The sequence below is a fragment of the Pongo pygmaeus genome, chromosome 1, assembly GCF_028885625.2.
Source record: "Pongo pygmaeus isolate AG05252 chromosome 1, NHGRI_mPonPyg2-v2.0_pri, whole genome shotgun sequence".
Taxonomy (NCBI): domain Eukaryota; kingdom Metazoa; phylum Chordata; class Mammalia; order Primates; family Hominidae; genus Pongo; species Pongo pygmaeus.
The window spans coordinates 216,837,563-216,855,597 of record NC_072373.2 but is presented as its reverse complement, the minus strand read 5'-3'; the positions used below and the strand labels follow the sequence as shown (position 1 = coordinate 216,855,597).

The window sequence follows — 18,035 nt, the reverse complement described above, 5'->3', positions numbered from 1 at the left end:
TCCGGAACAAGGATAGAACGAGTTGTACTGTGTGTGAGCAATGTATGCAAAAGAAAAACAACAAGTTGTAATAAATGCATTTTGAGAACCCCAAATCCACTAGCCTACTTAGAGTGAAAAGCAAGGACAGTAACTCCTGTCTTCCAAGAACCGGCATAAGGAGTTTTTTCAATAGTAATGTCTGTGCATGTATAAGCAAAGGACTTGGGAACTGGGGTACTCCCAGAATGATTTGGGAAGAAGGCTTGTTAAGAACATCGAGTCTGTGTATTGGGAGTTTGGGGAAGGGAAGGCAGGATGGTAGAGGAAAATGAGGCATAAATTGAGCAAAGATTGGTTGTAGACCATGGGTAGGTTATTTCAATGCCCTTGCCAACTCTTCTCCTCCTGGCTCAGCATGTCCTAACCTTCCTGTTTGCAGATAACATACAGGGGATACACACAGAAGTTTAAATGCTAGTTTAAATAGTCACAATGCTAAAAAGTCATGTGGTATTGTTTTTAACTTTGAATAATGGAACTCAATTTAGATCTGGAGCACCCATTTCCACTTAGGGTAACTCAGTCACTTCTGGTTTAAAAGTGAGTATCTTCTGAGTAAATATCAAATAAATTCAAATTGCTTCCCCTACCCTTTCTCTTTCCCTTCTCTTTGGGTTCTCAGGGGGCTTATGTATTATCTTGTCCTGGGATGTATAGCTTGTCCATGAATCTCTCTCTGGCCGTTTCTGGACTAGATTGAGATATCATCAACCCCAGTTGCTCAACACTAAGCAAGACGAGGTGGAGTGATGAGAGTATAGGTGGCAGAGCTATCTCAGATTCTCTCTAACTTAAAATGCCACAGAGTCACCATTTCCACCCTAATATCAGCTGCCACAGCTGCCCAGAGCAGGGTATGAGACATGAGGGAACTTCCATTTTCAGATCCCCAAATCTGTCTGGGTGTTTCTAACCCTCTCCAGTGGAGAACAGAATTTAGGCTAAGTGAGAATCAGGCCATATTCTTTCTAGTCCATCCTTCTCTGTTTTAGCCAAGCTCCCCTCTAGCCCAGGAAAGGATTGTGGAGTCTTCCCATGCAACGAGGCATAGTTCTGATGTCATATCTGGTATAGTTGCCACTCTATGCTCAGTCCTCCAAGTTTGATTCTCCATGATTCAAAACCCATCTTCTATTTATTTATTTATTATTTGTTTAATTTTTTTAGAGATTAATTGAGAATTTACGATATCCATCTTTAACACAGTCTACCTTCAAATTATATTATACCACTTTATGTATAAGATCTGAACCTTAGGTCGTGCGCAGTGGCTCATGCCTGTAATCCCAGCACTTTGGGAGGCCGAGGCGGGTGGATCACAAGGTCAGGAGTTCGAGACCAGCCTGACCAATATGGTGAAAGACCGTCTCTACTAAAAGTACAAAAATGAGCTGGGTGTGGTGGTACGTGCCTGTAGTCCCAGCTACTCGGGAGGCTGAGGTAGAAAAATCACTTGGACCTAGAAGGCAGAGGTTGCAGTGAGCTGAGATCGAGCCACTGCACTCCAGCCTAGGCAACAGAGTGAGACTCCATCTCAAAGAAAAAAAAAAAAAAGGACAATATGCTTCCATTGGCACCTGCTTATTCTTTGTGCTGTTATTGTCGTATATTTTACTCTATGTATGTTATCAACCCCACAGGACATTATTATTGTTGTTGCTTTAAACCATCAATAATCTTTTAAATGAATTAAAAGATGAGAAAGAAAACATGTTTATGCTACTCAAACATTTCCCTTTGCAAGCGTTCTTTTTTCATTTTTGTAAATAGAAGTTTCTACCTACTGTCATTTTCCTTCTGCCTCAAGAAATTTCTTTAACATTTCTTTTAGTGCAAATCTGCTGGTGATGAGTTCTCTCAGCTTTTGTTTATCTAAAAAAGTCAACTTCATTTTTGAAAGATATTGTTGGTTATAGAACTGTACATTGGTGATTTCGGTTGGCAAGTTTTTTGCTTTCAGTGCTTTCGAAATGTCAATTTTTTTATTTCCTGGTTTGCATAGATTCCGATGAGAAGGCTGACATCGTTTTTTGTTCTCTAAATGTAACATGCCTTTTTTCTATGATCCTGTGTCTGGGCAGGATAAAACTCTACATGACTAGGCAAGAAAAACTTGCAGGAGAGAACAGTTACAGGGGAGCTGGTTGATTTTAAGATTTTCTCATTTTCACTGTGTGTGTTTTTTTTTAGTAATTTGATTATAATATGCCTTGTTGCAGCCTTCTCTGTGTTCATCCTGCTTAGAGTTTATTGGGATTCTTATAGGTTTATAGTTTTTATCAAATATGGAAAAAAATTGTTCATTTTTGATAGGGTTTGGCTGTGTCCCCACACAAATATCTTGAATTGTAGTTTCCATAATCTCCATGTGTCATAGAAGGGACCCTGTGGGAGGTAATTTAATCATGGGGGCGGTTACCTCCATGCTGTTCTTATGATAATGAGTGAGTCTCAGGAGAGCTGATGGTTTTATAAGCATCTGGCATTTCCCCTGCTGGCACTCATTCTCTCTCCTGCCACCCTGTGAAGAGGTGCCTTCTGCCATGATTGTAAGTTTCCTGAGGCCTCCCCAGCCATGTGGAACTATGCGTCAATGAAACCTCTTTCCTTTATAAATTACCCAGTCTGTCCGATATTTCTTCATGGCAGCATGAGAACAGACTAATACAATTTTAGTTCTTCAACTACTGTTTCTGTTTTCCTGTCCTCCCCACCTCTGCCAATGAGACTCCAATTAGATATAAGTTAGCTTTATAGCCTTACATTGTCACTAATTTTATGATTTCAGGTTCACTGATCTTTTCTTCTGCATTGTCTAATCTGCTATTAATCTCATCCAATGAGAATTCCATTTCAGATATTGCAGTTTTCATCCCTAGAGGTTCCATTTGGTTCTGATTTAAATATTCTACTTTTCTCTTTATTATATTCATGTTTTGTTTTACAACCTTGAACAAGCAAAGCATATTTTTAGTAGCCGTCTGAATAGCCATGTTTGCTAATACTATCACTTCTGTTATTTCTGGGTTTGTTTCTGTATACTGATTTTTCTCCAAGCTATTAGTCACATTTTCTTGCTTTTTTGTATGTCTGGTAATTTTTTATGGAATCCTAAGCATTATGAATTTTACATTTTGGGGTACTATATTTTGTTACACTTCTATAAAAATGCTAATTTTTTGGCAGGTATTTTAGTTACTTGCAGATCAGTTCAACTCTTTCAAGGCTTACTTTTAAGCTCTTTTTGGATGGGCCTGGAATAGCCTTTATTCTAGGAATCATTTTGCTTAATTTCTACACCCTGGCCCTTCTGGAGTCTCTAATGAATGTGTCCTGTATTCCACCCAAATTCCTCCTCTTTGGCTGGTGAGCATGTCAACAATTTATGGACACGTGATCTCTTGAAATTATTTGGCCTGCAGCTCCCCTGTAACTGCTCTCTCCTGCACGTTTTTCTTGCCTGGTCATGTAGAGTTTTATCCTGCCCAGACACAGGATTGATATTCAGCCAACAACTCAAAGGCAACCCCTTTGCAGATCTTTGGAGATCTAGGTGTAGGCCTCCTGCTCTTTTAGAACTTTGTCCTGGAAATCCTAGCTAACTTAGTCTTCCTGATCTCTAGCTCCTTAATTCAGTGACATTGTGGGGCTCTCTCTGGATTTCTCTTTTCTATGCTGGAGTCTGGAAATTCTCTCTTTGCAGAATGCATGGAGATGTTAGGACTCAACTTGCTTTTTCGTATTTTCTCAAGGATCACAATCCCGTGTTGTTCAATGTCTAAAAATAGTTGATTCTAACATAGTGTTCGGTTTTATAGTTATTTACAGCAAGAGGATAATCTGGACCCTCATGGCCAAAGCCAGAAGTCTTCAAAGTCCCTCTATTGTATACTGGCTCCTTGATAATTACATTTTTCTTTTCATAATTGTGGCAAATGCAGTGGCTTTATGGAGAATGCCTAGAATTTACTTATTTGGGGTTTGAAAGGATAGATTTACCTGAAAATGATAGAAACTCCATAAGGAAAGAAATATTAATTCACAGAGATGTAAGGAATTAATTCAACAATATTTATTAAGCACCTTCCGTTTGCTAGGTGCTGTTCTAGTTTTTGGGGATATGACAGTAAGCAAAGTGATTAAAAGAAGCCTCTCTGCTGTGATTAAGTCCATTGTAGAGAAAATAGAGAAAGAGGCAGCAAGCATAATAAGTAAAATCTTAAAATCTATAACACGTCAGATGGTAAGTGCTATGGGAATTATAGAGAAATAATAATCCTTTCAGCCCACATGTGGCACTGATTGGAAAACATGGCCACTATCCCTTCATAAAATTTAATGACAGAGGCCATCTGCTTAGAGGTACAATAGCCAACTGTATTACCATAAATGTAAATCTAGTCTAGGGCTGTCCTCTCATGCCCTGTTAATTTCTGCAGTTTATAAACACTTACCACAAAGTCATATTCATGTATCTGTTTACCACCTTGATTTTTTTTTTTTTAAGTTTCCCCAACAGGACTAGATACTCCATGAGTGTAGGTACCATGTCAGGCTTTGCTCACAAGTGTATCCCCAAACACTCTATGTAGGCTTGGCATTTGAATGGTGTTCAATAAGTGTTTGTTAGTTACTGAACACGTTTGTTAATGGAATTTATAGATGTGTTAGGCTCTTGATACCTGCCTGGCTTAGACCTTGTATGTACACCCGTACTTTTCCCTTCAAAATGGCTAGTCAATTTCTCTTTGAAAGTTAGCAGTTGTGACTCTACTTCTCCTTCTTTTTCTTTCCACAGCTGTGCAATCATTGCACACCCTCAATGACCAGATTTCCCATTTTATTGTCACCAAGTCGAAGGCACTGGAGGAGGACAAAGACCCTTTTCTACCCACTGAGAAGGAGACTCTGAAGAGTTCCATGATATTGATGAGGCACCTCTTAATGGATGCTCAGGTACAAAATCAATACAGAAATTCTCTATGGAGAAGGTGGAATCTTTTTTTCTTTTTGGCATAAACTGTCCAAAAATGTTCAACTACCACACCTATTGAAACCTGTTTTTCTGATATAACAGATTGGATATGTTGAGTATTGGATTTCTGATTAGATCTTATTTGGAATTTAGTATTAAAATAGCTTTTTAAAAAGTCAAAGTAATACAGCTTAAGAAGAGTATATTTGTTGTCTCTGAGAATTTAACAGATCTCCCATTAGCCTTGGAAAAGTGAAAATCCATTTACATATAAACTTGGCAGGCATCATAGCTGGCAAAGTCTTTGGAGTAGAGCAAATACTTGTCCCAAACAGCATTACTAAGTAACTAATGAATATTTTGGTGCATTTGCTGTACCCCTCCCGCCCCGCCCCAGTAAGTACATCAGCACAGGTTTTGCTAGCACTGAATTTATTGCGGAAGGTATTTAGCTCATTGTAGGCTATTGTTGAGATGTTATTCAAGGTGTCTCCTTGTGTACTATTTTATCGAAATATTTAAAAGTTATCTACTCCTTCTGGCTTTGTTGGTGGGTCTCTTCAGACGTGTTGATAGACAAACACCAGGTGTTTTAAGAGAATTGATAGTTTTCTGTGTTAGGGAAGCCAAATTGAACTAGATCTAATTGTCATTCCTACCTCTTCAGTGTTGGGAAATGTTTCAGGAAATGTTCTGTGGGTTTGGTGATTTTTGTGTTCATTTGCCCTGGGGATTTCTTCCTGAGCTTGTTTTCTGTTCAGCATTGGTGAGGTCAGAATGGTTGGTGGTTTCTTTCATTCCGCTCTGTAGCAGAGATTTTGAACTGTGGTTTCTTTGCTTTTGTTTCTACGCTGGTAGTGGTTTATGTTTTATTTTTAAAATCAATCCCGAAGCCTGGGTCTTGTACCAATAAGGCTTTAACTGGCTGTGCCTTTGTGCCTCTCTCACCTGTCAATGCCTGAAGCCGCCCCATGGGATTTTTGAGGCCCTCTGTTGAGATGGCCCGAATTATGCAAAGCCTTTCATTCCTATTCATGGTTCTCCTGCTCTCCTTCATTATAAACAGCCCATTCAGCTTCTCCTCTCTCCCCCAGCCTGTCTGGTGGAAAAAGGAAGGATTCTGAAGCTATGACAGCCAATTTTGAAACTCAGAAAAAAGGGAAATTTAGAAGAATTTACTGAATAAAAGAGAGCAAATTGTTCTTGAAAGGATTAGCTTTCCTCGAAATGCCTGGTCCCAATCCTGTAGCCAGCACCTCAGCCAAGGGAACTGCCTAACTGAATCCCAAAAGGCATTGTGTGTAAACTCCAGTTTGCAAAACCTAAGGTACTAAAAAAAGTGCATATTTTTCCTCTCCTTCACATCTGAGCTTAATAGTGCCTAGAACTGGATTTCAAAAATGTTTCATATTCCGGAAATATTTGCGCCCACTGAATGCCTAATTCATTAGAGAGCCTTCATCCTTCGTGGTGTTGACAATGAAGTTTCCCTTTTTTATTTAAGGAGATTAAAATATCCCCTATCGTGTGGTCATCATGTAGGAATATTTTCTTATCATACTCTCTCCTGATCCCAAATCGATGACTGCTAGAATGTTCTCCTTTAAATGGCCAGATAAAATGGAGCGGGATATGGTGGATATTCTCCTAAGTCATATGCTAAAAAGGAAGGTGGGTTACATCTTCTTCCTCTTTCCTGAAGGTGGGTGTCTACCTGGGTCAGGTAGAAAAGTCACGTGGAAACCCCATTGTTTCTTTTGCCTCCTAACATTCCAAGATTCCTTGCTTCTGTCTTTTAAACTAACAAAGGATGAAGTGGGTTGTGATGAGTTTAGTATGCCACTCTGATTGGTTTTCTTCCAAAACCGCTAACTTTTTGAAACAGTGTTTTGGTTATGATCCTCCGTTCCTTGCTGAAGTCAATTGGGATCATGACACCTGCTACCCCCAGTCCTCCATCCTGCTACTGTCTCAGATGAGTGTTGCCAAACTTATAAAATGCCAAGGAATCCCGACGTTTTGGGGATGGCCAGGGATGATATGTGATTTTGAGTTTTGAAGTAGACACCTAAAAATATGTCATTTTTTAAAAAAGACTCTTTATTGGGCATTTTGGGGGCTAATTCACTTATTTTCCATCTGTGCTTTAACACTGCTTCTTCTCTCAATTCCAAAGACAAATGAATGTACTCATTTTCATACACTAAGTTCATCAACAGTGGGAGGCTGATAGAATGTAGATATAACTTATCTGAACATCCTTTCGTTCAGTCTGCATTTTGTGATATTAATAGGCATTTCTTAGGTTTGTGTGTTGCAGGATGTAAGCCTTTCAAGGGTAGTAACCACATCCTTGAACTTGGTTGGTATAATAGCCCTCTCAGTTCCATACCCACAGGGCCCTTAATAGTATTAGATGATGATGAAACTCTGACATCAGCTTACAAGTCGAATGAAGTCAGGCAAAAAGTGTTCCACAGAACCCGGAGGCTGCTTGAGAGTGACTGCTTAAAAGGCATAATCGATTCAAGTCACATCTGTCTTGGAAGCAATAAATCCTGCTTAGGAGAATGTCAAAGGCAAAAGCATTGCTGGACTATGAAATTCCACCTCTGAGGATTATAAAACAACGTGCACAGAGCAAACACATCTCCCAAGTATAATGGGGAAGCCAGAGATGATTGGCAGGCCTGACAATCCATCCTGGAAAATGGAATCGCGAAGGGAGCACCTCACATGGGCAGCCCAGAAAGCCTGCAATTAGGTATTCGTCCCCTAAATGTTTTGAGCGTGGAGGTGTCTGAAGAGGCGTAGCACCTCTACTTGCATTCCATTTCCTTTTTAGTTTGCAGGCCCCCAAATTCAATGGAGTTTGCCATTCAGATCACATTTGAAACCTGATCTTGTGGCTTTGATTCCTGAGAGCTCTGTCTAAACCCAAAATGCCGACTCAGCCTCCTAAGTGATTAGATTCATAACACCGAAGGAGCAATTCTTTCTGGTAGAGGTTAATTCTTTTACTCATATTATGTGACTCCGCACGCTAAGAGGGGTTGATTACAGCAAATTAAATCTCTCATTGGCAGTTCTCTCCCTTTACCCCCCAAAGACCTAATATCATTATTTATTAAGGGGAGACAAATGCTTGGAAAAATAATAAGATCGCTTTGTTGGCAGCAAGGTCCCCTTCTTGAAGGCTGAGTGCTAAAGGGTAGAGAACTTTCTGTGCACCTAGGGGCTTCCTTCTGCAGGCCATGGAACAAAGGGTGGCTGAGGGAGAGTCTGTGCTCTGCTGCCTGGGTCTGGACAGGAAGAGGGTAGCTTCTTTGCCTAAAACTTGGCCTGTACTGGGACTAAAAGAAAGAGCTTGTTTTAAGGGAGGCTGAATCATTGCTATACCCTTCTCAGAGGTCCATCTCTAGGAATGAAAGTAAACCCTTCAAAATAAAAATAAACCACACAACTGTCATCTCTAAACAAATCTCGAACAAAGTCCATCGTTAGGCGGAAAAGACCTGAAATTTGCCTTACTCTTCAAACTCTCCTTTTTTCCTTCTGCCCTTGTCTCCTCTTCCCTTTTCTTTTTGCTTTTCTTTGTCTTCTCCCTTTGCCCTTTTTCTGCCAACCCCACCCAGCATCTCTTCTCCTCCCCTCCTATTTTCTCCTTCTCTCAAATCTATTCCCCTCTTCCCTCCCTCGCCTTCTCTTCTTTTGGTTGGCAAAATAAATCTTAGCTGAGATGTGGAATTACATTCTGCGTTTTTCACTTCCTTCTCTTCCTTCCCTTTCCTGTTCTTTCCTTGTCTTTCTTTCTGTTATTTGTGTTCGGGGAACTGGAAAGCACATTTGCCAAAAGCCTATATTCCCCCTTGCCAAGCAAGAGCGGAAGCAGCAGCAGGAGGGAAACCTGGCATTCAGGAGGCAGATTGGGAGCCCTGCCAGGATCAGACACTGCATAGGATTTGGGTGGCTTCGTTTCTCTTTTCTCTTTTTAAAAGAGCTGTCTAGCAAACTCTTCTAGATGATTGTGCTTTCCAATTGGTTTCTGGCAAAACTGGGCCGATTGAACATGATCAGCTATTTTAGCTGTCTGGACACTCCCTGGCCTCAGATGCGGAAGTGCAGTGTGGACCAGAGGAACACTTGGCTCAGGTTCCTGGCAGATAGGGAGGGTTAGCACCCCAAAGTCAACATCACCTTGCATTGGGAAGGACACCTTGGGAACTGAGCAGTTCACACCTATGACAGAAGTACATTTTAATTTGATTCTCCTGTTACTAGCACTTTCCATCCCTCCAGATTCTTTCCGAAGTTGATACTGTGGTCAAGGTAGGTAGGCCTCTGTGGCTGTCACTGGTACAGTTATCTGGAGTTTTCTAGCTGCTGCCGGCTTTAGGGTTATGCCTATGAATGTGACCTGGTTAGCCCTAGAGAATGTCTTGCCCTCACTTTGTACAAACTGAGACATCAGAAGGATCCTGGGCTTAAGAAGGTCACAGATGCTGGCTGCGGCTATGAATGGTACCGCACATGTGGGTTTTCCTTATCCTCTGGGATGTAACACCATGATGGAGAAAGAATTAGAACTCTCCTCCCTAGATTCTCTTCCTTAGCAAGCAGGGAAGAAACTCTGACATTAGAACCAGAGAAAACAGGCAAAGCTTTCATCCTAAGAAAATTACCCTGCGATATCTTGAAGTCTACTCATCCCATCAGCTTTCCACCTTGTAAAAGTCATAGGAGAAAGAAATACTTAAATGGATGCTAAAGAATTTAGTTCCCTTCACTAAAAAGCTACAATGATAAGCTGATTATTCAAAGGAGTCTTAGCACATCCCCTCAAATAATCCATGTGTTCCATTACACATCCTTTCCCTGCGAGTTTGCAAAAGCAATGCTTATTTTCCATTCTTAGTTGCAAAACTATCAAATCAGCAAGTCCAAAAGCTTGTAGTTTTTTACATAACTCTTACAAGCACTCTTTCCATTCTGCCACAATAGTTTTGATCTTTAAAATGTGTTTTTTTTTTTTTTTTAGATAAATAAACTTTAAGCCACAGGTATTGCCAGGCTTAGATGCAATCCCTTCAGTTACAGAACTTCTGTACTTACCCTTCCTGTTTAGAAGAAATGGAGGATAAGACATAAAATTGTAATACTCTTGTTCTGTTAAGCTTGTGTCTAGGGTTTTTTTAAGTTGATAGAGAAAGTTAGACCCTCCTGAGACCTCTGTCATCTTTGTAAAATCCATAAAGCAAAATGTTCAGAGAATGCAAAGTTGTTTCAGTGTTTGGTGCGCCAAGACACAGGTCGAGTTGGTAAATGAGACTCAGAAAAAAGATTGATTTCCATTCATTGTATTCTGAAGGAAAGGTGCACCTCTTACTTGGGGTGAGTGATGCTTGAATAGAGTAGTGTCTATCAAACTGGTACAACTTCCATAGATCTGTATAGTGCCAAAGGACAATTTGGGAATTTATTGGTGCAAAACTTCAATTACTTTTGTAACAGTCAAATATTTTGTACATCATAGAGCTTTTATGTTACATTTTTGATACTGAGTCATTAGTTTAATAACATTTAAAATGATAATAAAATAGAATTTATGCTGGTCTAATAAGTGATGGTTCCTGTTACAGCGAGCAGGATACGAAATAGTAACAAAATAATGTAAGGAAGGTTGGGGTGAGGATTCGGTTAGGATTCTTTGGTTGTCAGCAACAGAGACCAGCTCTGATAAACATTAACAGGGATACAGTTAATAGAAACCCATGGGTAGCTCATAGGAAAAGATAAAGAATTACATCTCAGAAAAGATAGGAGAGAGGGTAGCTATGGAGATTTAGGTGTCAAAAACTTAAAAGCAGTTGTTTCAGGGTGCTGTGGTTGGGACAACTTGGCTCCAACCATTTTCTTTCTCTGTGTCACTTTGATCAAGATTCAAATCCTTGGAAAAATCTGATGATCTGTCTTAGGTCACTGGGCCCTCCTCTCTTTGACCGTGGGCAAGTAGGCTTGTTGATGGATGGTCTCGCCATGGCTGTGAGCAAGTGCAGACAGGTATTATTACCACAAGAAGGAGGAGTAGATGCTGGCAGACACCGCTGCAGATGGAGGCAATAATTAATTTACCCTGCCTGCTGCATGTGTGGACTTCATGCTTGGGTCTCAGTACACAGCTTGGCACTGCTCTAAGTTCTAGGGACAGAGAGGGAGAGAACTTTACCCCTACCTCTCCTCCCCCACCAGAGGGGTTCAGGATTAGATGGATAACTGGACATTGAAGTGCTCCATGATACATACTGATGACAGCATACATGGGGGCTATGGAATCTCAGAGAAGGACCTAGCTGATATTTGCAGATCACTTTACTGTTAACAAAGCACTTTTGCTAGCATTTTCTCATCTTCTCAGCCATGAGAAGGACAGGAGGTTGGGTATTATTATCTCTATTTTGAAAACTAGGTATTAAGCTTTAATAAAATAGCCTTTTTTACATTGTTCCATCCAGCCCATCACAAAGAAAGAGTAATTGATTTCCTACTTGTAGATGGTGACGCAGAGTATTTGCTTCCTGAGGGGTTATTAAATAGATAGAAAGGGGGTATGTAATTTTGAGAAAGAAGAACATTAAAACCTGGCTTCAGATATAGAATACCTCACATAACTAAAAATATTTTGACAATTGTAATATGTTGATACATTCTTAAAGCTACACACTACCCTCTCAGATTCCTAGAAAGGTTCAGCTTCCAAGAATATGGTTTACAAAAGTATTTAAATAGAATAGGAAATATATTACAGCCCCCTACCTCACATATCTCATTTTCTTCATGATGTCTATTGTGATGTTGGCAAATACTTGGCTTCCAAAATAATACCCAATCCCACTATCAACCTTTAGATGAGTGGCTCCCAGCTGAGAAGGAAGCAGAGCAACTTTGCTTCCCTCCCACACCGGGTGATATTTGGCAATGTCTGGAGATATTTTCAATTGTCATGACTGGCAGGGGGTGAGTGTGCTGCTAGCATCCAGTAAGTAGAAGCCAAGGATGTTGCTAAACTTTCTACAATGCACAGGAGAGCTGCTCACAGCAAAGAATTATCCAACTTCAAATGTTAGTAGTGTCAAGATTGAGAAACCCTACTTTAGGTCAAAGGCTAACTTTTTAATTATTTATGGAACACTTTTGATTTTGAAATTCTTTTATTTCAAGCCCTATAATTGATCATAATTGATTTGCCAGATACATCTTCGTTATCCATTCACTCACTTTCTCCTTTTTCCATTGAACATCTGTTATGCGCCAGGGATGTTGCCAGCCTGTGGGGGAAACACCGGTGAAAATGAAAGGAGTAATCTTTGCCCTCAAGGATCTCGGATTTCACTGGGGGCAACTGACTATAAATACGGGAGTAAACAGATAATAGTGAGTTTTAATATTTGTCTTAAAGAAGCACTATACCAGGACCCCATTTAGATAACAGTTAAAAGACATTCTCTTTGAACATGACATTTAAACTTAGATCTGGGGATGGAGAGAGAGAGAGGAGTGTGTGTGTGTGGCGGGGCGGGGGTGCGGAGAGGGAGAAAGAGAAGCCTTGTCTCATGCTTTATTGCATATATCTGTACTTTAGTTGTGTGTGTTAAGCATTACCCCATGAGGTAATTGGAAATAGCTCCCCTGAGATGTTGCAAAAGATCTATACAAATTATTTTTTCAGAAATTTACATTTAATTTAGGGAATATAACAATTCCAGCTGGTCCCTTGGGAACAGACAATCCTTTAATCCTTTGCCTATTGGTGTCCACAGAGGAACCGGGATCTCAGGCTTTTCTAGCTAGATGCTGGGGACATAGAGACACACACAAAAGAAGGCTAGGGTAAGAGTTGTTTGAATTTCATGAGACATAGGAGTGGGATGGATGAAGGGAAAATGAGGAAAGTGTAGAGTTGTTCTGAACAAGAATATGAAGAATATGCAGTAACTTACCGGAAGAGCAGCCTCATAGAATCTAGCCAATAGTCAATTCTCAGTTATGTACCCATAGATTATCCATGGGCAAAGCATTTCTTCCCTGGTGGCATGCACTCAGGAAATGTAAACCAATGTTAGTTTGAATGAGATAAAATTAGAAAAGTAATTTCATTGCCAATATTTTTTTCCACCACAATTGAATTCAATATCAGACTTTTTTCTTATCTGTTATTTAGTATCTTTTTAAGGTTGTAGCTTCCATCCATTAGTCAGATAATAGACAGCCAAATGTATACCATATAATTATAATCTTAAAAAAATTACACTTAGAACAGGAATCCTTATACACATTCATATTAAACTCAAACAGTCCCACAAGAGTAGCCAGGTAAGTTGAGGCATGGTGTTGCTAAGTGTCAACATTTAAATCTGACGTTGAACCTGGGAATACAGCCAGTAAGACTCCTTGGTGCCAACTCGAGCCAATAACCCGTGTTCCTTCATTCCTTGTCTTTGAGTAAATCACACTTAAAAGTAGTTTAATAATGAGATGGTGACCTGGCTATTTCAAGTACTCACTTATTCCTGTGGGACTTGAACCAAAGTCATTTGCTTTGGCCAGCTTAGTAGCCCAGAGACTTGCTTTCAGAATGGATGTTCTTGTATTGGATTACTGAGTCTGATCCCTCTTTTATTTTTCTCCTTCAAAAGTACAAAACAAAGAGGAGCTCATGATACAATTGATACGGAGAATCATGGCATAGATTTGTATCCGTGACTGCTGCCTTAAGAAACCATCCCAAAACAGTGGCTTTAAGCAACAGCTACTTACATACTTCCTGTAAGTCTATGGATTTCCTGGGTAATTCTGCTAATACAGACAGTCTTGGCTCATCTTGACTGGTGTCCCTCATACATTGTGCACTGGGGCCTGGCTGATCTTAGATGAACTCAGCTGCAATGACTCACCTCTCTCACCCTCCTTAGCAGGCTAACTCCAGAATATTTCCATAGTGGTGATAGGGGTCCATAAAAAGAAAAAGTAGACAAAGCATTCACTTTTCTAGCCTCTGTTTGTATCAAGTTTGCTGCTATCCCATTGGCCAAAGCAAGTCACATCACCGAGCCCAGAGTGAGTGTGAGAAGATATCACCAAGAGGTATAAAATATGGGCCATTAATTCAATCTATCACACGAACAAATCAGCACAAGATTTCTTAGGATAACTCTTGGCAATTTTTTATCCATTGGAAATGGGAGTTTAAACTGCCCTAAAGCAAGTTTTATGGATCTTCTCTTTTGGAAAGACTGCTCTAGTTGGTTTATTTAGAGGGCACGAACTGTGTTCTTATGCTCCTATATGTGCACAGAGGACAGACTGTCTGAACAGCTGGAGGACATAATTTAAGAGGCCTCTACATCAAACTTGGGCAGGATGACTTCAAATGGGCTGGTGATGAACTGTGAGAAGTGTAGGCTTGTGACAGAGCTAGAAACATGATGAGCCATTAAAAGTACATCAATTCAGCTGGTCATTGCAACAGGTGCATGGTTAATTTGTTCAACAAATACTTCCTGAGCTTATACCAACAACCTGAAAGTCACAGTGGTACACATTGCAGAGTGATGTGAAAAATAAAGGTAGTGAAAGATTATTGAGTACTTACTATATGCCAAACACTCTGCTAAGGATTTCACCTCCATTATCTCATTTAATACCCCCAGTGACTTTGTGGGGGACGTGGGATTTTCCCTATTTTACAGGTGAGGAAACTGAGGCCCAAAGAGGACATTTATTTAAAGTCACACAGCTAGTGAATACCTGTGCTAGTTTGATTGCAAAAATGGCTGTCATTCTTTACTTTCTTTCTTTGCAATGTGACTTTGCAGCCTTTCTCTATAAGAGGCATTTACTTACCCTTTGATTCTGAACTGGCCTATACTTTCTTTGGCTAAGATAATGCAGTAAAAAGGGTGGGTTGCTTTAGAGACTAGACACCAAGATACCTTGCATATTTCTGCTCTTTCTTGAAATTCTCTCTACCATGAGAACAAGCCTGAGCTAGCTGCCTGGAGGGTGAGAGGTCACGTGGAGCCCAGGTGAGTCATCCTGCTGAGTCCCTCCTAGACTAGCCAGCTCCCAGCAAACCTACTGAAGTGACAATGTATGAGAAAGCCCAGCAGATTTCAGCTGGGCTCATCCCAGAACAGCATAACCACTAATCTGCACATTTATAAGAAATAATAAAGTTCCAAGGTGTTTTGTAACGTAGCAAGAGCTAGCTGACACAATTGCATATCCAATATTTGAATTCAGGTCTGATTTAATAAGCCCTATAACTGAAAGGGGAGCTGGAAAGTGGTCTAGTCGTGTTCTAAGGAGAAAGAGGAAAATAGATTTGATGAGGTTTTAGCCAGTCTCTGCAACATGTGCCCCCTGGTTTTACACCATTCATCCAGCTTGAGAACCATAGTAATGGTGATGGATTTAATGCACTTAGGCAAAAGGGTGCATTGAATGCATTTAAGCAAAGGGATGTTATGGTTATATTTGGCTATTTGAAAGATTACTTTGGAGGAAGAGTGAAAAATGGATTGGCTGAGGTGAGACTGAGAACAGGAGGCAGTTTTTTTGGCAATGGACTATAATGAGGGGCAGTAAGATTAAAGAGGAAAAAATATATTCAGGGAATGTTTAGCAAGTAGCAATTTCATTAATTGAAATTTGGAGGTAAAAGTGAGAGATGGGTCTAGGATGAGCCTCAGATTATGGTTTAGTAACACCTCATAAAGGAAACAGAAGGAACAGCAGGCTTGAATGGGGAAGTAATGAGCTTGATTTGGAGATTGAAAATCTAGGGACCCATGGTACATCTAGGTGTAGTTGTCTAAGAGACAGTCCTTTGTCTTCAGCCTGAGAGAGAGTTCTGGGCTCAAGGAACACATCTGGGAGTCATCAGTGTCTCTGCTGATCATTGGAGTTATGCTGTATCCATCATAGTTTTTAACAGCAGACATCAGCATACCCTCTAACTAATTTAACTAGAAAGGACTTTTTAAGAGAGATTTTGGTAGCCTACAGAATCTCTAAGAGGTCTTGAAACTGGGTTTAGAGACTACATAGCCAGAAATAACAGTAGCCAGGAGAAACCATCCGTAAGACTGTTAGTGGAAACTGCACAGCAGCTGCCTCACACAGCCAGGTGATGGGTGGCATCCGTGACACCAAGGACAGAATGCTAGGACTCCCTCCAGAGCTATCCTAGAGAACCAAGTACTTCTGCCTCCAGTTTGCTAAAGGAGCCAATCTCTTCTCTCACCATGGCTGTCTCATTGGCCACCAGCACCTTACTCCTAGGTGCAGAACGTAGGCCACCTTGGGAAATGTAGCTGCAAGGGAATTTTTAGCTTTCCATTTTCTGCAGTTCAGGGAGGTGGGCTAGAGAGTGGTCGAATGTGTGTGGCCTGAGCCAATTCGTGGTACCCCAAACATAGACATGGAGGAAACTCCACAGGGAAATTAAGACAGTGAGGAACAAAGGGAAAAAGAAACACTCTGTGAAATAGGCAAGAAAATCCCCGTTTCACTTAAACTAGATTGAGTTGGGCTTCTGTCACTTGCAACCTGAGGAAGTTTGAATGATAGGGTACCCAAACCTTATAGGAAATGTCATCCTTTGTATGCAATACTGTCCCATTGATATTCCATACTTGGTTAGCCACAGGACAGGGTGGGAGCTCTCCCTGAGCAGAGGTGTCTGGTCACTTGAAATTAAGCTCCAGGGACCCACTCATTTCTACACTTGTGCAGTCAAGCACAGAGCTTGAATTCAAAGACCTGTATAAAGCTACAATCATTTAAAAGCATAACTTACTAAGAAGAAACTTGAATGTATACGTGGAGGTGGCATAAGAAGTTTTATTCCTGGTCTGGAAAAAAAAAAAAAAACTTGTTCTGGAAGCACAAGCTGTACGCTGGTGTTCATAAGTGATGTGTACCGTAGTTGAGTGTATGTGATGACTTTTAAATATATTTTCAAATAAAATTTGAATCAGTGTTTTCAGAATCTTTGAAATACCTCTACAAAATACAGTTATGCAGAACACAGTTTGGAAATGGATGCCCTACACTGCATTTTCCCAGCTGCATCAAAAAGGAATAATTCCTTTGTTGTGAGTTGAATTGCATCTTCAAGAATAGCTATGTTGAAGTCCTAGCTCCCAGAATCTAAGAATGTGACATTATTTGGACATTGGGTCTTTACAGAGGTAATCATGTTAAGGCCATTAGAGTGGGTGCTAATCCATTATGACTGATATGATATGGTTAAGCTTTGTATCCCCACCCAAATCCCCATAATCCCCACGTGTCAAAAGAGAGACCAGATGAAGGTGATTGGATCATGGGGGCAGTTCCCCCATGCTGTTCTCATGATAATGAGCGAGTTCTCAAAAGATCTGATGGTTTTATAAGGAGTTCTTCCCCCTGTACTTCTCCTTCCTGCCGTCTTGTGAAGAAGATGCCTTGCTTCTGCTTCACCTTCCACCATGATTGTAAGTTTCCTGAGGCCTCCCCAGCCATGCTGAACTGTGAGTCAATTAACCTCTTTCTTTTATAAATTACCCAGGCTTGGGCAGTTCTTTATAGCAATATGAAAACAGACTAATACACTGGTGTCTTTATAAAAAGGGGAAATTTGGAGACAGAGACAAATATGCACAGAGGTGAGACAATGTGAAGACACATCTTGAAGAGCACCATATGAAGATGAGGGATTGGAGTGATGCATCTGTAAGCCAAGACATGCATGGGGCTACCAGAAGCTGGGAGAGTGGCCTGGAACAGAGGCTCCCTTAGAGCCTTTAAAAGGAACTTACCCTGCTACCTTCTTGATTATGAACTTCCAGCCTCCAGCACTGTAAGACCGTAAATTGCTGTTGTATCAGCCACCCAGTCTGTGCTGCTTCCTTGTGTCAGCCACAGGAAACTAATACACCTCTCCTGATGAGAAGATCACAAACTAAGACTAAGGTGT

The 18,035-nt window shown here is 40.5% G+C and overlaps 1 protein-coding gene across 1 annotated transcript in view; it reads left to right on the top strand.

Annotated features, from left to right (window-relative positions):
• The window catches only part of KAZN (kazrin, periplakin interacting protein), a 1,229,657-nt gene that overhangs the window by 289,250 nt on the left and 922,372 nt on the right, over positions 1-18,035 (top strand). Inside the window, exon 2 of the mRNA XM_054437733.2 lies at positions 4,841-4,998. Within this exon, the coding sequence (XP_054293708.1) occupies positions 4,841-4,998 (158 nt within the window). The remainder of the gene's footprint in view (positions 1-4,840; positions 4,999-18,035) is intronic.